Source organism: Leuresthes tenuis, unplaced genomic scaffold (assembly GCF_036924035.1).
Source record: "Leuresthes tenuis unplaced genomic scaffold, fLeuTen1.0.hap1 SCAF_4, whole genome shotgun sequence".
In the NCBI taxonomy this organism is placed as follows: Eukaryota; Metazoa; Chordata; class Actinopteri; order Atheriniformes; family Atherinopsidae; genus Leuresthes; species Leuresthes tenuis.
The window spans coordinates 19618160-19641805 of record NW_027325358.1 but is presented as its reverse complement, the minus strand read 5'-3'; the positions used below and the strand labels follow the sequence as shown (position 1 = coordinate 19641805).

Genomic DNA, 23646 nt, shown 5'->3' with positions numbered 1-23646 from the left:
TGCTACAGCAGCCTCAGTTCTGTTTAATCAAAAACAGACGTGGTCTGCAGACAGATAGCCAGAAGGGAGTAGTTATATTTAGTGCATGAAAGCCTCGCTGAAAAGACCAACAAGAGTCATAATAGAGGATGACTTTATCAAATCTGGCAACCCAAAAGTTGTTAACTAATCTGTTAAGTATTTGTAAATAATGAGCTGACCACCAATAAATCAATTTATTAAAGTTCATTTTAAAAAAATCATGGTGCCTTTTCACTCATGTCTCTCAATTCAGTTTACCTTTTACACTTTAGCAAATGCAGAGAGATGTAGCCTGCAAGACAAAAATGAGGGTGCTAAATGTGAACGGCTCCTTGGCTAAGCGCACCAATCACAGCAGAGTAGAGCACCGTCAGCCAATAGGAAGCCAGTAACGGATATAACGTTGACTATTGCCGTTTCACAACAACACAGGAAGAGCGTGAATTCGGCTCTGAAACATAATGTCAACTAGTGCTGTCGTGTTGGCGTAGACCGAGAGATGTGTTTTCAATTCTAGCACCTGACTGAGCTCTATTTAGTTTAACTCTGGCGATATGATTTCACTGTCATGGTTGGGACATCTGAGCAGCTTTGTACTGTCACCTTCAAACATAGTGCCTTTAATTGTGTTTTTCTTGGTGTATCATTTGGTTCTGTTTTATCAGAAGCAGCGGGACATATATAAGAATATCCCTCCAGGTCCGAGGCCATGGCCAATATTCGGCAACTTCGGCGGCTTTCTCATCCCTTCTTTTATTAGGAGGAGATTCGGAGAGCAGTCACACAACACCAACATAAGCGTCATGGATGCGCTAATGTTTCAAGCCAAAGTCTACGGTAACATGTACAGTCTCTTCGTTGGGAGTCAGTTGCTTGTGGTGCTCAATGGCTATGAAGTGGTAAAAGATGCCCTCTCAAACCATCCCGAGGTATTCTCAGACAGACCAGATATCCCTGCCATCAGTATAATGACTAAACGGAAAGGTAAGCAGCTGTTTTGGAAGTGTTATTTTTAAACTCTTAAATTCTACAAGAGGGGAGCAGACAAGCATACAGACGCATAGGTCTGCTCAGTTTTCTCTTCATTGCGGACGCATAGATTAAGCTTTTACCATCTGTGAAAGAAAACTTCAGAAGGACAAACACGACAGTTCGTGGCCTGTGGGAAGTTTAGCTGAAATGAAAGATTTTAAACGGAATGAAGGAATTACACTGACAAAAAAAAACAATGCTTCAATCCAAATGTGGACAACTGAATTTTGATTTAGGACACATTTTTTTCAGATGTGGGGTGTCCTGTCCTAATAATTTATAGGGCAAAACTTAGTACTTTTGTGAAACTTTGTGGTCTTCAGGTTTGCTGTAACAGTTTGTGGTAATAATCGGGTTGTTACCATAAACTGACGCATGCGCATGTTGTGATGGCTCTGCGGAGGGGAGATTTTTCTTTTAATGGTGAGGTTTACAGAAAATGCACGGCAGCTAACACAAATAACACTTATTAATGAAGACACTGTTCCAACATTATGCATTTGATAGTGGCAGAAGTATGTGGTCGCAGCTCGGAGGAACTTTCCTCTGTTCGTCTGCACGGCACATCTGAGATGTTCCTCGCATACAATCTTCAATCCAGTTCCTTCTAAACATTTTCGATTAGCATTAAGGCCAGAACGTTTCAGTGACCATTTCAAAACAATAACTTTAGTCTTCCTTGAACATCCGGGGGTAAATTGGGCATTTTCTCTTGTTGCTTAAACCTTTTTTCTCTCTAGATTTGGTCCACAGACAGAAGCTCTGAAATTTTCTTTCAGTATCTGCTGGTATGATTCAGAATCCATTGTTCTATCAATGATGGCAAGCTCTTCCAGCCCATATGCAGCAAACCAGGTCAAAACCTTGATACTACCACTGCGTGTTTCACAGATAGATCAAGGTTGATGATATGACAATGATAAACAAATAAAATTCTATACTTCTTTGTTTAAGTTGTGTAGTGAACACTGTATCAAATATTTGGAGATTGGGCAGTCTGGGACAGTAAAGGTAGCTTTGTCACAAGTCTAGTGTGCGTATATGCATATGAGTAAGGTACAGTGTGACTGATAATAAGCTTGAAAACGGCCTGATGTCGTAGGTCCACTCTCTGGCAGAATGACTGACCTGAGCCATCCTTCCTTTTTGTTTCTGGTTTAACTTCAGGGATAGTCTTTGCACCGTATGGACCAGTATGGAGGAAGCAGCGCAAGTTCTGCCACTTCACTCTCCGAAACTTTGGCCTGGGAAAGTTGAGTTTGGAGCCCTGCGTCCATCAAGGCCTGGCCACCATCAAAGCCGAGCTGCTGCGACTGAATAAGGAGCGCGGCGGTGCCGGTGTGGACCTGACGCCGCTGATCAGCAACGCCGTGTCAAATGTCATCTGCTCGCTGATCCTGGGTCAGCGCTTCCATCACGAGGACCGCGAGTTCCGCACCATGCTGGACCTGATGGCGCGGGGGCTGGAGATCAGCGTGAACAGTGCCGCCGTCCTCATCAATGTCATTCCACTACTCTACTATTTGCCTTTTGGGGTCTTCAGGGAGTTGCGGCAGGTGGAGAGAGACATCACGGTGTTCCTCAAGAGATTTATTGCAGATCACCGTGAGACACTAGATCCTGACAATCCGAGGGATCTTGCAGACATGTACTTGATGGAGATGTTGGCCCAGCAGGCTGCAGGGGAGCAGGACAGCAGCTTCACAGAGGATTATCTCTTTTATATAATAGGGGACCTGTTCATTGCAGGCACTGACACCACGACTAATTCAGTTTTATGGATTCTGCTCTATATGGTTTTACACCCCGAAATCCAAGGTAAAAACAGCAGCAGTCCATTTTTTTTTCATTTTCTTTGCCGATGGGTTACATGCTCTTGTGAAACCTATATTTTTTATTGCCCTTCCTTGGACAGGGTTCCAGGTGACTAAATAAGATAACAACCAATGATATCCATTCCCAGTAGTATTTATTTTTCAACTGTATCATTTCTGATGATATAATTGTAAGTTTTCAACGTTTCAGAGCTTCTAAGTTTATTGTTGAGATGCTGGCAGAGGAAACGTGCAAATGTAGAGGTGATTGCGAAACATTTTTTGGCTCACGGACAGTTTTCTGGATTATTGAAAACCGTAATTGTGAAAAAAGGAATTGGGAATCTGCTGTGGGAACCCGTGTCTCATATACTTCCTAGTTTTTAAGGCTTGCCCACGTCTGGCTCGCCTTTATGTTTAACTTTTGCTTGGCAACCACAGAAACTGGCACATCAAAGTATGCACTTATTATTGCATTTTAAGACGTTATGATTCCTTTTCATTTAAATGTGATTTGCTGCGTGTTCCCCTGGAACCACCATGAATGTTGGTTGTGTGTGATAAGAAACAGGACTTCATGTCAGGTGTCACAAAACGGCAGACAAGAACCCAACAGCACGACACAGAAAACAGTTCAGGTGAAGAAACAGTCTTTAATAACCAGCAGAGGTCAAACCAGGTAGCAACCCATGTAGCAAACAAATCCAGTAGGAGCAGGCAGAAGGGAAGGTCCAAAGTCCAAAAGGGAAGGTCAATACACAAACAGGCAGGATCAGAATCAGAATCAGAATGACAGGTTGCTGGATAGCTAGGGAAACACATGAGACAATCTGGTAAAGAACTGAGGGAAATGGACTGGTGCATATACTGTACACTGAGGGGCTGATTAGCTGATGAGGGGTAGGTGAGTATGGAAGTGGGGCAGGCCAGGTGAATGGAATCAGCAAGTAATGCAGAGCAGGAGAGTGTGGCAGAGTCTGAAATGACATGAGAGTTAGTGTGGCAAAACAGGAGACAGACAGATGAAAAACTAAAGCCTGGCTGAAGTTGTGACACTTCATCATATGAGAACGATGCATCTAATGACGCTTTTCTCCAACTACTTTTTTTCATTCCAGACAAAGTCCAATCGGAAATTGATGAGGTAGTGGGAGGACATCGGGCTCCATCTATGACTGATAAAGGACGTTTGCCCTTTACCGAAGCCACCATCATGGAGGTGCAGAGGCTAACTGTGGTGGTTCCCCTGGCGATTCCTCACATGGCCTCAGAGACGATAGGTAGCCAAAAACTCCCCTCTCCCACTCCACAAACCAGCACACATCTGAATCATCTTAGGGAAATGAAACATCCATAATGGCTTTGTTAAGCACCTATGGTGGTAATGTAAAGCCCTGCTTTTTCTTTTTCAGAGTTTAGAGGCTACACTATTCCTAAGGGAACAGTTATCTTTCCCAACCTGTGGTCTGTACATAGAGATCCCACCATGTGGGAGGATGCAGACACTTTCAACCCGGCGCGGTTCTTGGACGATGAGGGAAGGTTGGTCAGGAAAGAGTGCTTCATACCATTTGGGATTGGTAGGCCGCTTCTTACTTACATGAGCAATTATACTGAATCATTATTGTATGAATTCATTTACCCCGGTGCATTGAGTGATTGCACTTGTGTGTGCGTCAGGTCGCAGGGTGTGCATGGGCGAGCAGCTGGCAAAGATGGAGCTGTTCCTGACGGTCGCCAGCTTACTGCAGGCCTTCACATTCAGACTCCCAGAAGGACAGCCCCCCCCTCCCATGCAAGGCCGTTTCGGCCTGACACTGGCGCCCTGCCCCTACACTGTGTGTGTGAGCCCTCGCAGCGGTGATGGTGCAACAGATTCGACGTAAACTGGGTGCTCCGATGTTAAGGAGCGCAAAATAATCCAAAGATGGATCTCCCAGAGAGAAACTAACAGAACAAATAAATATATTTTTGACCAGAGTTCTGCTGTATGGGTTAGATTTCATCATTTGTGAAGTCATTCTTTGATTATTCAAGAACTTACTGACGATAAAAAAATGATGAGTTTCAAGTGAGATCTTAACGTTTTCAATTTTTTTTTTTCATATTTGATTATATAATAATTTATTCAACTTTCACATTTCTCTTGGTTTTGTTTTTGTTAATCATTCAGTTGATTGCCATGGTCAGTATTATGTGAGATGGCCTCTGATTCATTTCACAATTTTATGACTTGATTTACTGTATAAAAAAGAGGAAATATATCTGTGAAGATAATTGTGGAAGTAAAGCTTATATTTTTCTGCACAGTACTGTTTAAATGTATTTCCCTAAATGCATCCAGCTTTTAATGAAAAGAGATCATTGTAATAAGGATTACCTTCAGTCATGTAGTGTATGTTTTTAGCTTTTGTTTTTGCTTTATTATTTTAGAACCATTTTCAATCTTTAGGAAACGATTGGTGCAGCTCTGCTAAGAATTTAAAGAGATAATAACGAGGACATTGGAAGAAACACTTAACCCAGTTCAAGAAACTTTGTAATGGACACAAATGTACTTTGCAACCGCTGCTGATAAATGTTTAGTCTGTGAAACAGAATCTCAGTTATGGTTTATGAGCAAAGCCAGTGTGAGACTGAGACACTGTTACAGAACACGAATAAAGGTTGGATTTTTAAATCCTATGGCCTGATTCTCATTTTGAGGAAATGCACACACCGCAGAGACGTGCTAGTTTTCACCAGCAGGGTACATTGTTGTGTTGGCCTTAAAGCGCTAAACCTGCAGGTTTAGCTCTTTCTGAGGCAGTTTGTTGTCGTCAGCAAGTTTTACTCATCAACAGCGGAACCAGAAACCAACAACTTTGGCCCTAAGAAAAAATATTGTGCTATTTAGTTTGGTTGTAATAAGCAGTTATACACTGCCAGGTAGACTTTAATATTACTCTGCTTAATTACGGTTGACAGTCACTCATCCTTCCATCTTCTGATGTATGATCAGAAAAACAAAAACTTTCATTAGATCAAACAAATATTTTACTTATTGACAATGATTGGTGGAGTCAACCTAGAGGGTTCTTTTACACAACGTAATGTTAATTCACCTTTATTTGGTTATTTTTTATCATTCTGCTTTATATGTATTATTCATGCTGCACCCTTCTCTCATATTCTCAGTGCCGGTCAGCTTCACTGCAATTGATACAAATATGTGATCAATTACTAAAATATCCTCAATTCATGTACACCGTACATCCCAATATACTTTCTATTAATCAGGTGCTGCTTCAGTTTCACCTTTAAACTTTAAAGGGTGATTCTGTTGCACATTGAATACTTAGTCCTGACATTTAGTCAGATTCAGCAGGAGATTATCTCTCATAATGTACTTGTAGTCGAAAAAAATGGCTTTACATGGAACGCCTGCCATGCATTTTTAAGAGTAAAACAATAAGCTATGACCAGCACCTCTCTTTATCTTTCTCCCTAAAAAGTGCCCAAAAACCATAAGACCTAAAAACATGAAATATCACCATATGCTCCCTTGTACCCCCTGCTACTCGCAATTAAAATACTTCTGGTTATGCTCCCATAGGTGTAATAATGAACTTACATGTTGACTATGCAAAATCATTTAACTGTTTTAATTTCTCAATTTGAATTCATCACATCTTCAGTCTTTTCTTAAAAAGCCTAATTTCGACATAAATTACACAAAACTTCGAAAAAATATATAAATCATGAATAACAAAATAACAAGAAACCCTTTTAAAAAACTCTCAGAAGCCGTCAGGGGTCCTAAACGAACAGTAGGTGGCGGTAACGCACCAACAAGCTGGACGCCAACAGCACTAAAACGAAGAAGAGGAAGAAATGGGGGGTCACGTGACCGCTCACCCCGTTCAGCGTGTCCTTCACTGTGTTGGGGGATCTGCAGACCATGGCTTTCTACACTCAGCAACTCTGCAGAGGTTTCTCGTCCTCGGCTGTCAGAAATGTCGTCATTAAACACATTACCATCATCGGAAGCGGACAGATGGGTGCAGGAATTGCCCAAGTAAGCGAGCAAAGTCACTCAGAAGTTCTCGTCATTTTGGAACAGCAAAGTTTTCCGCAGGTTCAGAGGGTTGGTGCTGTAAGCTGCGCCATTCCCACCACAGCGGTTGCAGTGGTGGTCCAGAACTAGTGCCTAACCTAGAACCAGACACCGAGGGTGATATTGGTTGGAGGGGTGTGAGGTGAAGAAGTCGAATATGTTTGGAGTTAATTTAAGTTTGACATTAATCTTGCCTGTTGTAATATTGTTGTTGAGAGAAAACTTGCAGCCCTCTATACACAGTAGTTTAATTTCACTAAAATGATATTAGGAAAAAAAAGTAATAATAAGTCACTTAATTAGACGCAATTTGTTACACCTGTGGCAAGTAAGACTCTCCAAAGTGAGTAGGTTTGCAGTTTATGTAGCTACTGTTAAAAAAAAAGTACATTTGTGTTTGATATTGAGTTAAATGGTGTATTTGGCTACTCTATCCAGCAAAAAATTAAAAACAAATAAATTGTTCTTCTATTTTTTCCCCATGCTATTGCCACACATATAGGGGGCAGCATTCAACCAAAGTGTCAGCGACGCAAACGTGAAGTCTGCGGTGAAGCCGTAGGATTGTACTCAGTTTCAAAGGGGGTCTTCCCTAAAGTGTGTAAATGACCTAAACGTGTGCACATACGAATACAAGCTAGCTTGTCCAAGGTTGTATTGATTTGACGCATTTCCTGCAGCCTGTATTGCATGTTTTTTAAGCTTATACCACCACTTTCACAGATAGTGTGTTGAGACCATGCAATTCACAGATGAAATTGTTAGTGTAGGCAAAACCGTGTGTAGTTTAGGATCCGAGTCTCTTGTCAATAATCTGTAAATCCATTTTCAAAGTGGGTAAGTCGTAAGTCCTTTTGAACTTATTTGCATCTGGTAGGTTGCTGCGTCGACCGGACACACGGTGACACTGGTGGACATGTCCGATGACATCCTAAAGAAGTCCGTCAAAGGAATTGAAGGAAGCCTCAAGAGGGTGGTGAAGAAGAAGTTTGCTGATAAGCCAGAGGTGAGATGCTGTACATTTGCTGAGGAGAAACAAACAACCAAATCAGCAGTGGTGAAAATGTGTCAATGGAGAATGTTCTTTGTTTTTTTTTTTTACAGGCAGGTGAAGAATTCATCCAGAAAGTCCTGCAGAATGTGGCGACCTCGACAGACGCCGACATTGCAGTTCAGACTTCAGATCTTGTGTTGGAAGCCATTGTGGAAAATGTGAAAATCAAGCAGGATCTCTTTGGTCGGCTTGACAAGCTTGCACCAGCGTAAGCAGTGCTTCTGTCGTGTAGAATTCCCTTTAGTGGTTGCTTCCTATGTGTTTCATACCAAGCAGGCGCTACTGTGATAGAAAGTTGTGCTTTAAAGTAAGCAAACACTTTGGAGTTTTCCATATATCTTCATAAATATGACCTGAAACTTCATCAGATTTCCAGACAAATCCTAAAATAATTTAATTGAATCTCTAGAGGAGCCCGTGCACGATATCTACCAAAGAATGGTTAAAGAAGTGTCAAATTGATGTTCAGCAAAAGTCGAGTCAAAGTCCTGACCCTAATCATCCAGAACTGTTGAAGGAGCCAGCGGTGAACATGTGGATACACAGCGACGTTCCAGAGTGTCCTGCACTGAGGTCTAAAGATTCTCCAACTTCAAACATCAAGTTACAAGTGATTTCTGCACAAGAGAGTAGCAGCTGAGAGCAAAGGGTCACATACTATCATTTATTTAGCACCAGTAAAGGAGCCAGTATTAAATGCTATCTTTAGCTTTTATTGGGTTCTTTAGGACTGTGTAAATCTGATGTTTATACAGCAGTAAAACCTTTCTAAAAGGTTTGTCCAGCACAACTTTATTATATTTACCAGTGTCCTGAATGGGTATTCTTAATTATTCACTTTTATCTCTTATTTACACACTCTCTGTTCATTCTGTTGTAGACACACCATCTTTGCCAGCAACACATCCTCCCTGCCTATCGCTGACATCGCCAGCTCCAGCAGCAGGCTGGACAGATTTGGTGGCCTTCACTTCTTCAACCCCGTCCCTATGATGAAGCTGGTGGAGGTGAGGCAGAAACCTCAACACAGGTCAAACTGACCATGTATATCCAATTATATGCATTTACCTTTGTATGTGCTGTACATGACTGCATAATACTTGTAAAAAAAAGTTGAGCTAGGCTGATTAAAGACTGAGTTATCTGTGTGTTGATCGTAAGATATCTTTCTTAAATGGAGTGGCTAAAAGCTTCTGCTCTGCATGCAATTATTGAAAGTGAAGATCCAAACAGACGCAGCATCCTGTATGTGAGAATTTGTTTGGTTTTGCAGCCAATCGTGTGTTAATCCTTTTTTCTCAGATTTTTCTCGTCTTAGTTAGAGGCAGGATTGTTTCATGTGGTACATATATTTGTTAGAAAGTACAAAATGTCTCCAAATTTAGGCTGAGTGTTAAGGTAAAAGGTTCAACCTTCAGCTTTATTGCAAATCATTGACTTTGGCCTTGTGTTTATACAAAAAAAAAAAACTTTTGAAAATTTCATCGCATCTGCCTTGAAAGGTAAAACTTACCCATATGTTGCTTTGAGTTTGAACGATTTAGCTGTTTGAGGAATAGTGACTGAATTATGAATCCTCCACAGGTCGTCAGAACCCCTGCAACAAGCCAGGAGACTTTTGATTCCCTCCTGAACTTCAGCAAAGCACTTGGAAAAACACCTGTGTCCTGCAAGGTAAAATCCCAGTGTAGCTGAACTCCTTCCAAAATACACAAATGAGCCACAGCGGTATGACCAGTTGCAGTTAAATGTGGGAGAAAGAGTCAGGTGTAAGGAGTGAACAGCTTTGATTCAGCTTTGGGGCTGAATTTTTATGGCTTTAAGGACCTTGTCGGAGCAAGTTGGAAGTCTTGACATTAGAGTCGACGGAGCAGCTTAAACAGTCTGCTCAGAGCCCTTCATTTGATTCGTGAAAGAAAAAGGCTTTTCACATGGTGTCATCACTGTTTTACTAACGGTGTCCGACCTCTTTATTCAGGATACACCTGGATTCATTGTAAATCGTCTGCTTGTTCCCTACATGGCAGAAGCGCTCCGGTTGTACGAGAGAGGTGTGTACACCTTATATTTTAACAGCCCCTGTTCTAGTTTTTTTTAAATATTATTTGCATTGGATTGCATTGTCTTTTTCCTTCGGCCTCAGGTCATGGATCCAAAGAAGACATTGATATTGCTATGAAACTCGGTGCTGGTTATCCCATGGGACCCTTTGAGCTCTCCGATTATGTAGGACTGGACACAATGAAGTTCATTATAGATGGTGAGTAAAGCCGCAGTGGAAGTGTGAACAGAAACGGAACAACTGTGAGTGAAGTGTAAATACCCTCTCTCTGTATCTTTAGGTTGGAGTGCAACAGAACCTGAAAATCCTCTGTTTGCCCCAAGTGAACTGCTGAACAAGCTGGTTGCAGAGGGCAAATATGGCAAAAAGACAGGAGAGGGATTCTATAAGTACAAGTAACCACGAGATCAGCCAGAGCTCAAGTAACCAAGCTTTCCAACAAGAACTGAAAAGAAAAAAAGTCAGTAAAGTGCCTTTCATTGACTTTTTCCCTGTTTTCTTACGTCCATTTAATCCATCCATTAATACACACCGAATGACACTAATCAAATGTCATTAAACAGATTTTACAAAAGCTGGTGTCTCGTGCTCATTGCTGATGATCTATCCTGATACAGGACAGTGCTGTGGAGTAAACTGTACACTTTGCCTTTAACATCCCAACAAAATGATTGTGCAGCTGACAATTGTGGAATATTTTGTTTTATTCAAACACTTAATTCAACTTGGTCATATTTTCACATAAAGATGGGCCATGTAATATAAAAACAATGATCTTTGTTGTTTTTTCTCCATCTGTGTATGGGCAGAAAGTGCTGCACACTAAATGATGTTTGTCTGAGGGCAGTAAGCCTGTTTAAGAATGAGTTAGCTGGTAAGCTGCGGTTTACCAGAGTAAAAGCAACCAGGAGGGGAAAAAAACATTCACAACTCGAGTAGAGAAATATATATGGCTGTGCTTGTAGTAGCTTCTCTTCTGGAGTTATGTTTGTTAACTGCGGTGCATTCAAATGTTTTAGGTTTTAACTGCTCAGAAATGATAGTTCTAGCTACAATGAACACTGTGATGATGATTTAACAGCCAAGATAACTCAAGAAACTGCTGGACTCACAGCTTTTGTCTGTTTAGTACTGAGAAAGGTACAAAATAACCCAAAAAACTTCTCCATTTACTTCAAGAATTCAGATGGGACGACAGTTTTGCTTTACATGCGTAGGGTCTCTGCAGTAAAAAAAAGTGCGTTCAGTCAGAGGCTTCCTCAGCTTCACAGCAAACACCGCTTGCAATGACGAGTCATGACTGTTCGTTTCATACTGCTGCAACAGAAGGATTTCCCATGAAGGAATAAATGTCGTTTTCCTCCTTTCATGCCTTCTGTTTTCCAGGTTCCAATCAGTCTTTCTAAAAATTTCCCAGACTACAGCCACTCCTTCAAACTTACTCTATAAATATTTTCCATTGCAGAAGTAAAACTTTTAGGCACCTTGTGGCAATTCTCTGTTTCAGCTGTATTTTGGGACTATGATAGCGTCCCAATAAGCTGTTTAATCAGTGTCCAAATTTTAAACTCAGTCCTCGAAACTTTGCCCTCTGGCAGAGCTGCTCAAGTCCTCTGTGGCTCAGACACAAGTCAGCCTTCATTCTTGCTACTTCTGTTAACAATTTAACGGTTGTTTTGTGAGCTTGAGCCAAACCGGGTCAGAATCACACAGTTAAATGCTCTGATGACACCTTTTTGGTTTTGAAAATTGACACGAACGATCGGATGAAACTGAATCCTTTACTTTGGGACCGTTAACCCAACATGAACACAAGGTGGTGCTGTTTTATCAGCAATGACACAATGCAGAACTCAGAGAGGTGATTCAGATCTTCCCAGAGTTTTTACTTCTAACAGATGGACCTTTAATCAGCACGTTGTTTAACTGAAAGCGTAATTATTACCTCGTGGGTTCAATTTTGTGTTTGGGACAGAATAGAAAGATCTCAAATGGTTTTAGATCTCCAGTGTGGCAAGTTTGTCTTTATGTTATCACAGAAGTGCCGTGTCGAGACTTGTTATGCGTTTTTAGGTGTAAACTAGCTGCGAGTGCCTTTAGGCTCTTTGAATTCTCTACAAAGATAGCGTTACATCACCACCCGTCACTGCTGCCGACAGATACCCAACCACATTCTCCAAGGATGACACGCAGGCTTTTACAACTGGCACATCGAGCTCAGGTCTTTCCATCGTTACAAGCAATCAAATGAGCCAATGGTGCCTTTTTATTTTTCTTTAAAAAAACAAAACATGTCGAAACCATTCAAATATGACCACTTGGGAGGCAAAATGCCAACACACCCAAGATGACAGTGACCCAAAATATGATAATTAAAAAAAAACAAAAAGGAATTCATCAAGTAATACTAAAATAGAGCATTAAAATCAAAATGTTACAGAGATGTTTGCATGGAATAAACAACATGGCTAAAGACCACACTATTAGCTACCAGAGAGAAAAGACAAAGGTCCGTTGCAATAAAAGAAAGACTGTCAAGTGCTGGGGTAAATATATATATCTGCTTCATTTGTCATGTTTGAGAACAATAAAATATAGGCCTCTGAGCTGTCACTCGCGCCTTTGTCCTAATGTAGCCTGCAAAAATACCAAGAAAAATTGACAAATCCTGACAGTTTTTAAAAAGTACACATACAGAGCATTATTTTACATCTGAGCAAGACTCGAGGTCACTATTTGTTACAAATAGTTATCAAAAGAAGCCTTAAGTTTCGATTTTCTGCAAGACGCTTCAACAAGAAAAATGGCTTTCCTGTGTCCAAAGCTTATTTTTCATATATACCACTATATTTAAAAAAAAAAAAGACAAAAAAACAAACAAAAAACCCCCCCGATATTTAAAAAAAAAAAAAAAAATACATCAAGAAGTCAAAACGAGGGTTCAAGGTACAAAAAGAAACAAAACAAAAAGGAAGGCAAAATAATATTCAGTCTAAGAGTGAAAGCAAATCAAAAATGTTGATCCTTTTTTTTTTTTTTTTTGCACCAACTTGGTCAGCAACAAATCAAAAATGGCGTCTTGAGGACGTTTCTTAGACAAGATGAGATCCCTCCGTCTTCCTTAGTGCAGTCTAAAAAGAGAGGTGTTTGGTCGGTCGGGTGAAACCCCAGGTGGTCTCAAAAATCCAGTGAGCGAAAGAGAAGGGGGGGGTGGTGGTGGTGGTGGTGGTGTTGAGGGAGTGAATGTCGACCTAATGGACTATACAAAAGGAACAGGTGACAAATAACTTAGAATAACTTAGTGACAGGTGTCGGGGGTGTTTGGGCGGTGCGGGGAAGAAGTTTGTGCGCACATCACAATTGCTGCTGTTTTTCAGTGCAGTGCCTCCGATCGCAGTAAAGCTGACATTTAAAAGGAAACTGACAAAAAATACAGATGCTGAACTGACGTTTTCTGGGCGGAGAGGGCATGGTCACGTGAGGGTGCTCCTAGTAATCATGATTGTCTTGTTCAGTTCAGTGTCAGAGTCAGAGAGGGAAGTGTTTTTTTTTTTTTTTGGCGATGGGGGGGGGGGGTGGCATATGACTGTGTTGAGGGGAAAAGGAGTAAGGTTAGGTAGGTTAGGGTGAGGAGGTGAGGGGGGAAGTGGGGTCCTCTGAGAACTGGAGGCTTCAGTTTGGAGATTTAAGGGTCTTCATGGAATCTAACAGGCCTCCATCTCTAGCAGAGGGCCCGTAGCTGCTGCCTTTGCTTTGCATGTGGAGAAACTGTTCCGTTTTCCTCCTGAGGAGAAAGAGAAAAAAAGGAAGAAAACGCTCAATCACACAAAACGGAAGTAAACACACATTTGCCCGCGACGAAAAACTGCTGCACTTTAAACGGCACACACTGGAACATTCTCTGCATTCGTTTAAACCAAGAAGCAGACACACGTCGGTGACTCAGAGTGACGGCGAGGTGTCTCACCACGCAGGCGTGCTGCTCTGCTCCACAGAGACACAGATTATCTGTCATTACCATCTACGCAATCAATCATTAGCTTTCCTTTTTTTTTTTTTGTTCTTCATCTTCCAGCTGATTGAAGAGAAGCCTTTGCAGCAGCACTGAACTACAGCGGGGTTACAGGTCAGCGACAGGATGTGGGCCGGCCGGGCTTTGATGTGCTCCAACATGGGGGTTGCTGTGACCCAGCTGGCAGCGCTGCTCCCTTCTCGGCTCATTCCTCCTCTCACTCTCTCACCCAATTGCGTAGCTTCTGGTTGACATTTAAGCTTGTGATGCAGGTGGGCGACGTGAAAACGAAAAAAAAAAAAAGAATAGGAAATTCTGGGTTCGTCCAAATACCCACAATTTTTCCATCTTGAGCACTTAAGTGTGCAGTTCAGAGGGGTGTAGGTGGTGGAAAAGAAAAGTCCCACGTAGGAAAATGCCAACATAAAGCATGCTTGACCCACACTTGTTACACTCACTAAGATACTGCTTCAGAGCAGAGTTTAAGGGTAAGTGCATCCCACAGCTCACTATAGTGGTACCCGAAAAGGCTGGCTTCACAACTGACACCAACCGTGAGCATAAAGGAGCGTCTTTAGCCGACAGAGCACCATCTAGAGTCTTAGAAAGGTGAGGTCAGGCAGCCCGGATTTCCCACGTAGGGGATTGGTGGAACAAACCCCCGACTACTTGCTGGGTGGAGCTTTGCAGCTAATTTGCATACGATTAAATGATTCGAGAATTGAGAAGCTCCCGCAAGCTACGAGGAGGCGGTAGTCAGGGGCCGGGTGGAGTGACCACCCGCTAGCCACTGCAGGAACGGTGGAGATGTGGGTGGAGCAGATAAGCATACGAATGACCTCAATTCACTGAATGAGGGAAAAGGTGTAGCGTCAACACAAGTCGTTTCAACAATAAGATGGGTTTTTAGGGGATTAATAACTGCCTGCGTGAGGACTTTAAAGGCGCACTCTGAATCCTATGCTTTGTCAGAGCTCGACAGGATCGTCGGCATCAATGAAAACCTTTATTGCTCTCAATAAAAACACACGAGAGAGCTTAAAGCTCTGGTTTTTATCATGAATATATAGCCTTTTCCCCAAAGTTAATCAGCATTAAAATAAAAACATTTAAAAAAGACGGAATTCACCATAATGTCACACGTCCTGAAAGCTATGACACAGAAAAACACCTACATAAGGCTATCAGTCTTCTTTTCAGGCCGAGACTGACTTTGTGAAATGAAGTAAAAACATCTGTGTTTGTTGACAACTTTAATCAATGTCTTCCGCTTATATTCCTCCTTGCAACAAACTATACGAGCGTGGACAATTTGTAACTTCAAGAGAGAGCAGATGCCCTTTGTAACCCACATACGTGCCAAAGAACTCTGATAAATCTCTAAAAAAAAATAAAACAATTAAAAACTAGCTGAGTTCGGGTAGCCGGGTAGGTTCTGTTGCAGTTTGGGTTCAGGGTGACACCAAAGTGGACAGTTTTGTCCGAATCCACCTCAGAGGACATCCGTGAAACTGGCCCTGCTCCCTCTCAGGGATATCGTTTGTCTAACTGTTCTTTTTCCTCCCGTGATCTGAAGCTTGAGCTAACATAACAGAGTTAGCTGCAGTTATCGACAAGCCACGGAGAGCTATTTTAGACCCGAACAACATCAAATAGAATCTGTGATCAAAGTGGAGAGGCAGAGACGGAGGTGGGTAGATGCCTCCTGCGACTGAAAAAGATGGATGTTTTGTGAGGGCTAAAAAGGAAAAAAGAAAGAAAAAAACAACAGAAAAAAAGAAAGAAAGAAAAAGAAAGAAACCGTATTAGTTTGCTTCCTCCTTGTGGCAAAGCCAAGTGTGTTTTTGTGGGAGAGAAGTCAGTTGAGCCCTGCTGCTCGCTGCATCTTAACTCCTGAAAGACTTACCACACACATAAACACACCACCCGGCAGACTGCTTTACCACATGTGGATAAAAGGGATGGGGACAGAGGTCACCTTTCCCGAGGAGAGCTGACCCCCAGAACAGCACGGAGCAGATCCAGAAAGGAACCCGGCGCTCGGAGAAAAAGAGGGAGCCCCTGTCGCTTTTATTTACCTCCGCCGCCTTCCCTCTTTTCATCCCGGTATCTCAAAGAAGGCCCGCACGCCCAGCCCTGCACCCAGTTTCCTGGGGAGCATTTTTCCTTCCCCCACCACAGACATGAAAAGCACCGGGCCTTCCTGCCTGGGGAAGAGTCCTGAGGGGCTGCGGGCGAGTGTGAATGTGAGCCTGAGTTTGTGTGTACGTAAGCTTTAAAAAGAAAAAAAAAAGAAAAAAAAGAGAAGGTGGTTGGTTGTAGGGGGCAGAAGGCCAGCGCTTCACAAGGTCCAGCCGACACAAACACAGGGATTCAGAAGCAACTTGACCCCCCCCCCCACACCTCCCTCCATCCCCTCCTCAGCCTCCTTCTACATTTGAGCTCAGGAATGCTGGCTGGATTTTTTTTTTTGCAGGAAATGAAACGCTCCTCTGTTCAGAGGGTGAGCAAAGGTTTAGTCTCCCCTCCTTTCTCGCTCCCCCAATTCCTTTGCCTCTACATGACGGTGGGAGGGAGGGAGGAAGGAGTCGGACGAGCTCTCACCCAGCTTTTGAAGTGTGGGAGGTTAAGATAACTGGCACAGCCTCGCGCCTCAATCACCGCTTTCACCTCCCAGGACAAATCAAAGCGCCCGCAGCTGGGGCCCCCGCACGCCTTCAAGCCCTCTAACCTCCATCCCAGCAACCCATCCACCTCCTCAGTTCCCCTCACTCCCTTCTTGGAGCGCTGTTTTTTTTCTTTTTCTTTTTTTTTTTTGTGCCATTAAAAAGCAAAACACTGCTGACAAATTACACTAAAAATAAGCCAAGTGGTGCTTGAGGCAGAGGGTGAGGTGCAGACTTTACCATGGCAGAGAGATGAGGGGAGATTTTTGGAAGAGAAACCGGTTAGACTGAATGGCTGAGGGAGTAAAATGCAAGCAAAGCAGTGTGTCTTATAAAGGAGGATTCTGCTTTACAAGAACCCGGGTCGCACTTGAAATAGCAACAACATAAATACGCAGGTGAGATCGTAAAAATGTTTGGTACTTCTTGCTTTTAAAATCATTCAAAAAAATGCCGCGAATCTTCCCCGATCAATGTCTGCCCAGCAACTATTACCAATCAACATCGTTCGGTTCAGTTAGAAAAAGAACCAACATTTCTGTCGGCGTCTTTCTGATCTATTCAAGACAAACGCCTGAACTGTTTCCCTCCTTTATCCCAACTGGACTTCCAGCAGAAATACCAGGTTTCCCATCAGCTGAGCTCATATTCTGTCTGGCTCAGACGAAGAGAGTAGCCGGGTCTTTAGTGTCCAGCTGGCTTTGGTGACACCTTCTCAAAGAAGGAGCCGCTCTATAAAACCGTGGCAGTGCCGCTCATCGGAACAAAAGGGAAAATAAAACGGACACATAAAGAGGAGACGCACCTGGAGGAAACAGCGATGCTTTAAACACAAGCACTGTCAGCATTTTCTGGAGCTCTGGGACTCGCAACATAAAAGAAAATGCTTTGATTTTTTTTTCCCCCCGTTTTACCTCCAATCAAAAGGAAGACTCAAGGGATGTATGTTTTCTGCAGGGGCTATCAGAAACTAAGAAGTGAGTCAGGGAGGGCTGAGACTGAGAGAGAAAGCAGAGTGGGAAAAAAGTGTCTGTGCTAACTGCCGGAGAGTGAGGAAGGGTGGGGTCTGGTTGTGGTAAGAAAAAAATAATAATAAAAGGGGGGGAATGGGGCTGGGTAAGTCACCCAAAGCCCAAACCTCAGGCATGTGTGGGTGAGACCAGGGGGGGAGAATAGGAGAGTGCGGGGAGAGCTGTCGCCCACATCTGAGGCAGCGTCGCTGGGGGCCCGGGCAGCTGAAGTCTGGCCCCGTGCCCCCGCACAGCTCAGTCTGAGCCACTGCAGGCTGGAGGATGTCAGGAGGGAGGAGTGCGGCACATTCAAAGAAGCCGGCACAATGACTGTTCCCTCTGCTGCGGTCCCGCTTCAAAAGGCCTCCGCTGCCACTCATATTCGCCACCGGGACAGGGGAGCTGGGCAGGAAAAGGAGCAGCGAGGAAAAACTGGGAGCAAAGAGGCAGAAAGTGAGTGGAAGAAGAGCTGAGCTTCAAGTTTAGCCTCTCTCAACAATGGCCTGGCTGACTAGAGTAGCAGAGAAATAAAATAAACAGCCCTTCCCTCAGCCCCACTGTCATCTTCCTGCCTGCGCTGGGTTACCTGGAGGGCTTTTATTCAGAGATAAGCATCTCAGGAGGGGAGCGTTTTATAAGGTCACGAATCTCCGCCTCTTCCGAAAAACTGCAGCGCCTCAAGGAACCTCAGGGGTGAAGGGAGGGGAGGGGGGGGGCTACTGAGTGAAAGACAGGAAGTAGAGAAGACATCACAAAAAGCCACGAGACTGGACCCTCATACTGTTACTGCAGCTGGTCAAACCACAACACAATAGGCCCATGACTCAATCAAAATAGAGTTCTCGCCCCAGTCTAAACAACTGGCTTCATTTTCTCCCGTGCAAACACAGACCTGTAAGAGGGTTATAACCCCCCCCTTGTTCTGTCTTTAAAAGTGTGAAATACGGTTGCAAAGCCAGAGACAAACATGTCACTATGAGAGATTTGGAGTACTTCGAAATCAAAGCTATGAACAAGTACTTTAATTCCAGGTCCTTAAACTAAGTGCTGACTGGGTCGTTTTTCCCTCACAGAGCAAGCTTTGTGGAGGTCAGGGGAGGGGGAGAACATTTCCGATTCCATTTCCTACCTCCAGTAACATTAGCCAAGGCGTAGCTCCGCTTTAAGCCCAAACTTCTCTCCTCCACATCCTACCCCTATTTTTTCCCCGCTTTTAGCACAGTTTTAAAAACATCCTCTCATCTCCCGTGTGCCGCTCAGAGCAAGGACCGCATTACCCCCCCCCCCCCCCCTTATTCCTTCCCCAATTATCTAAGGTCACTAACAAGGCAGGGTGTGGAGGCAGTGGCCTGTGCCGCGGTGGCCTAGAGCCTCAGAGCCAAATTGAAACGACTCGGGAAACGGAGGCAGACGCTGAATCTTGCCTAATTGCAGCCAGGGTGTGTGGCTGGCTGCTCCGATGTGTGTGCGCCAGGCTGAAATGCGTCGAGAGCGACGATGTCCTGAGAGAGAAGGGATGAGAAGCAATAAATAAAGACGGTGGGGGGGGAGGGGTAGGAACAGGGAATGGAAACAGAAGTACGAGCGGGACTTAGTAAAGTCAGAAGTCCTGAGAAAGAGGGCTTTTCTTCTGACCTTTTTCTTACCCTCCCTCTCTACCTTCCCTTCTCACTCATCAAAGACTTTTGACAGCTGACTTCTGGATGCACACATCGCTTTCTTTTTATGTTTCTGAGCCGAGACATTCAGTAAGACCTGACCCTTGACTTTTGTAATCATTAGGCGTCTTTCTAAGAAAGAAAAAAAAAGAAAAAGAGATCCTGAATATTCTGGATCGCGTGCTTAGAAAAATGCAAACTGGGGTGAAAACGACGGGCAAACTAAAGAGTGTCATTACGAAAAGTGGAGCAACATGACTCTCACGCAGTTTCACGGTAACTCCACGGCCGGATTAAAAAGCCACCTTTGTTCGGAGTGTCTCCCCCCAGTGAGAGAAATGCGCTAGTGGCTGAAACGGGAGATTGCCTGGAGGGCACGCATGTGTCTCGGGCAAGATGATTATCTCAAAGGCTGTGAATCAGCGGGCTCAGTCAGACAAAAGGCTAGCGGCACGAGAGGAAGCAAGACGGAGAGACACGAAATAAAGAGGGCTGCAGAAGTGAGAATGAAGGACAAGTCGGGTGGGCATAAGAAGAAGGGGAGTGACGAGGGAGAGAGACGCGAGCTCTCATTCCACAGTGTCAGTAACGACTTCTCTGAGAGCCGCTCCTCTGTGGCGAGAGCCAGCTGTGTGGCAGGCCCACAGTTTGACATGCTAAAGATAACAAAGAGAACCAACATCAAGTCGTAAAACGCTGCACCGCGACTCAACGCCTGGTTTGCCTCACAGGCGGAAAAACACAGCAGAGGCCATAAAAAACTGCTGATATGAAAATGTCATAAGTCAACCCCCCCCCCCCACCCCACCCCGAACAGAATCTACCCACACTGGAGTCTTTCAACTTTGTTGGGCTGAATATTCTTCATTATGAGAGCACGAGAGCTGTAAACCCAATCCAACGTGGCCACCGAACTTTTATTCACAAACGCTCGCTCAAAATCGACTGATTAACAAGTTTTCTCCGATTTTTACGCCGGGTTGAAAGAGACGGGGCGGAGGCTGGGACAGATGAAAAGAAACGAGACAAACGAGTTCATTTAAAGATGTTTTTTTGGCGTCTACAGCAAGCTAACCTCAATCCAGCTCTTTGGGATCTGCATAAATTGAGGGCTCGGGGAGTTGTGGCAGTATCCTTGGTATTATGCATATTAGTTTAAGGCTGTCACTGAGAATCAGCAAGGGTGTCCATCCCGCTGCGGCTAGGCGCTGCTAATTATTGGATCAGAGATGAGCGTGCTTTTTTTAGCGCTTGTGCTCGCTGCGTTTTGAAAACAGACTGTGTCAAAAAAAAAAAAAAAAAGAAAAAGGAAAAGGAAAACAAAAAGAAAAAGAAAAGAAAAGAAAAGAAAATCAGCCCAATTTCAGGTTCAGAGAGAGAGCCACAGGGTCAAGAATCGATCAAGTGGAAAACCCTTTGTCTGGTTGGGGCGATTTGGACGCGAGAGCAGATTTGTCACATCTGCCCGGCTTTTGCTGCTGCCAAAAGGGAGCGGAATAACAGGATGCTACCGCACTCGCAGGGTGGGAGAGATGGAGGCAAGAGGGATGCAGCAAAGAGTGGAAGGATGATGGAGAGGGAAGACAGAGTTGCCTTTTACCACACACTGGGGATGTTAATACTTATTAAAACCATTTTTTTTTTTAAACAACACAGAAAAAAAACAAACAGTCGACACCAAGGATGACGTTTGATATGAATCAATACTTGTTCACATTTCTTTTTTCATGTGTCAAAAAAAGAAAAGAAAAAAAAACTTAAGTAGTGCCCTTTGTCATGAGAGCATTATAGACACCCCGAGACCTCAGATACCATGAAATCTTATTAAAAGGTAAAGGATCTCATTAAATTCCTGCCAAAAAGCTGCCGGGTCCTGCTCTGCCTCACAAAGACGCAGAGGAAGACAAACACATGTAGCCCATATGGGGCCGAGCTGACATCCTCGTCTCCACCAGCAGAGAGGAAAAAAGAAAAAAGAAAAAAGAAAAAAAAAAGCATTCTGGGCCTGTTAAAGTGTTTTCAGATGTATTATTTAGCCCAAGTTAGGAAAACAAGGAGTGGATGAGCTGCCTGATTTAGTAAGCATTTATTTTTCAATAACACCCTCTGATTTGAGCACTTTTTTTCATTCTTTTAACCCATGGTGAGGGAGAAATAAGCTCTAAACTTGTCACAACTTCTGCCCGTTCATCCAAGCACACAAAAAAAAAACACTGAACTGACTGAATATACACACACATGCAAGTTTTATACACACACACACAGAAAGACACAATCCCTCAGGCCTACACATTGCCGACACAATGACTATGGCGAGGTTAGGGTGGACCTGTTTAGGATTAGTCTGTAAGCACAAGCTCTCGAGTCAGCGTTTAGCAGTTTAAAAACAAACTAGACATATATTAGAGTAAACCAGACAGGGAGGGCATAGAGGGGTTGTCTTACCATATTCTCAGATGTACGCCGTTTTCATTCTCTGGCCTGTACCTGCAGAAAATTGCATCTTTTTAAAGGTTTAAAGGTTTAAAGGCTTTTTGAGGTATCTGGACGGTATGGATCCCAACCGTCCATCCGGCCAACACAGTGTACAGACACCCGCCCAGAAAAAAAAAAAAAAAAAGCACTGACATTTGACTTTAGACGGAATTCTCAGTAGATTACAGTCGAGCCAAGAGGAGGCTCAAAAGCGCAGCTAAACAAGGTCAGCAGAAAGACATACTGTGGTGCAGCAGGCAAACAAATAGTGCAAAGCCCAGGATCTGTAAGGAGTTGTAAGAATGGACAGACTAATCCCAAAGTAGGTGTAATGTGTAAAAGCAGGGATGGGGAATGGGTGAAAGGGCAAATGGATGAAGGGATGGGTACAAAGGAAGTCAAGTCGGGCCAGAAAGCTGATTGTAGGGGATTACTTTGGTTAGTATCTGGTGGTATCTTCTCCCACGTGTTTTACAGCATTAGTTTTTCAGAAGTCTACAGTGAATGATGAGATGCGACAGACGAACAGGAGAGAGGAAAAGGCTCGCGGGGGACTGCTTGCTCACCTGTGGCCGATTCCTGCATCTTCTCCCTCTTCCGCTTCTTCTTCTTTCCCTAAAAATAAACAGAGGAACGCATAAAGTGTGGCTCCAGCACTCACGCTCACTAGACCACTCTGATATCCTGCTGCTGACTGCCATGTTCACTCATCCCCTGCTGGGCATCCAACCAGCATCCCCCAGACTCCAGACTCCACTGCAAACTGCAACACTGAGAGGGACCGATCTGATGCGAGGGTGCCCCACGTGCTCGGAACTGATTTCAAAGTTTCTATCATTCTGAAAGCGCCATTTTGAGCTCCCTTGCCAGCTGAATAAAAGGGGGGGGGGGGGGGGGGGGGGGGGGTTTCAGCTGCTGTGACCGCTCCGTGTCACCTTTAAAGACCAGCAAATGACAAATGATAAGTGCAATTGAAGAGGGTTAACTTTAATCAGGCTAGTCGAGCTCAATGGCTGTGAGGAGCGCCACTCTTCTTCCAGCGAGGTGGCGGGGAGTGTGTGAGGATTTATAGCTTATGCAAAATCACCGGGGGGGGGGGGGGGGGGGACTATAGGTATAGATAGCGGCGTAGAGTCGTCCTAGTCAAATATGAGCAGCACTTTGGTTTCCTGCTGCAAAGTCTGCTAATCCACTTATTCACGAGCTAATCTGCCTTCTACTGCTTCGGCAGACGGGGGAAGAGGAGACACAGAGAGAGTGTGGCTGAGAGGAAGGATGAGAGGGGTGGTACACGGCTGTGCGCTCCCAGTGCCAGGGTGTTACCTATTTTGGGTGTTTCCAGGCATGATGCGCTCCCTGCATACAGCTGACGCGGGAGCAAGTCCCGGAACAGCTCTCGCACGGATGCAAAATGATCTTCAAGGAATGTTTTGGATGAGTCATGTCTGTGTGTTTCTGGTAGGCAAAGCAGAGAGCCGGTCCTGCACCATTTTCTCTCGCGAGCCGTCGAACACACGGCTGTATTTGGAAAAACTGGAACTGAACTATGGAGGGACTAACTGCCACTGAAATGAAGCTGCGAGTCTCTGACTGCGCTGTGCTTCCGTGTATCCCCATCCCTCCCCAGCGAGGCACTTTGGCAGTGGAGGAGCGGAGTGCAGAAGGAGGAGGGATGCTGTCAGTGTCCGAGGGGAGGCAGATAAACACCACAAAGCACTTTGGTGGTGGAGTGAATGTGAGTGCCGG

The 23646-nt window shown here is 44.1% G+C and overlaps 3 protein-coding genes across 10 annotated transcripts in view; 2 read left to right on the top strand and 1 right to left on the bottom strand.

The window, feature by feature from the left end:
• Positions 1-440: 440 nt before the first annotated feature.
• On the top strand, positions 441-5534 carry cyp2u1 (cytochrome P450, family 2, subfamily U, polypeptide 1). Its single transcript, XM_072384973.1, has 5 exons — positions 441-1005; positions 2221-2871; positions 3986-4147; positions 4280-4447; positions 4548-5534. The coding sequence occupies exons 1-5, from the start codon at positions 576-578 to the stop codon at positions 4751-4753; spliced, it is 1617 nt and encodes a 538-aa protein (XP_072241074.1). The 5' UTR covers positions 441-575; the 3' UTR covers positions 4754-5534.
• Positions 5535-6752: 1218 nt separating this feature from the next.
• Positions 6753-10653, top strand: hadh (hydroxyacyl-CoA dehydrogenase). The gene is made up of 8 exons (XM_072384982.1): positions 6753-6924; positions 7841-7969; positions 8068-8225; positions 8898-9024; positions 9602-9691; positions 9996-10068; positions 10161-10277; positions 10360-10653. The coding sequence occupies exons 1-8, from the start codon at positions 6808-6810 to the stop codon at positions 10476-10478; spliced, it is 930 nt and encodes a 309-aa protein (XP_072241083.1). The 5' UTR covers positions 6753-6807; the 3' UTR covers positions 10479-10653.
• Positions 10654-12274: 1621 nt separating this feature from the next.
• Positions 12275-23646, bottom strand: part of lef1 (lymphoid enhancer-binding factor 1) — a 40933-nt gene continuing 29561 nt past the window's right edge. Inside the window, exons 9-11 of one of the 8 annotated variants that reach the window (XM_072384978.1) lie at positions 22467-22515; positions 21871-21912; positions 13774-13863 (exon numbers count right to left, since the gene is read on the bottom strand). In XM_072384978.1, the coding sequence (XP_072241079.1) occupies positions 21878-21912; positions 22467-22515 (84 nt within the window). In that variant the 3' untranslated portion in view covers positions 13774-13863; positions 21871-21877. Of the gene's footprint in view, positions 13864-21870; positions 21913-22466; positions 22516-23646 lie in introns of all 8 variants that reach the window. The other 7 variants (XM_072384979.1, XM_072384980.1, XM_072384981.1 and 4 more) reach the window with 7 other exon arrangements.

Bases quoted from the DNA above. Each gene is read 5' to 3' on its own strand.
- cyp2u1 (XM_072384973.1), top strand. From the start codon at position 576: ATGATTTCACTGTCATGGTTGGGACATCTGAGCAGCTTTGTACTGTCA. The intron at 1,006-2,220 runs GTAAGCAGCTGT...GTTTAACTTCAG, and splicing joins TATAATGACTAAACGGAAAG to GGATAGTCTTTGCACCGTAT. The intron at 2,872-3,985 runs GTAAAAACAGCA...TTTTCATTCCAG, and splicing joins TTTACACCCCGAAATCCAAG to ACAAAGTCCAATCGGAAATT.
- hadh (XM_072384982.1), top strand. From the start codon at position 6,808: ATGGCTTTCTACACTCAGCAACTCTGCAGAGGTTTCTCGTCCTCGGCT. The intron at 6,925-7,840 runs GTAAGCGAGCAA...TGCATCTGGTAG, and splicing joins TGGGTGCAGGAATTGCCCAA to GTTGCTGCGTCGACCGGACA. The intron at 9,025-9,601 runs GTGAGGCAGAAA...AATCCTCCACAG, and splicing joins CTATGATGAAGCTGGTGGAG to GTCGTCAGAACCCCTGCAAC.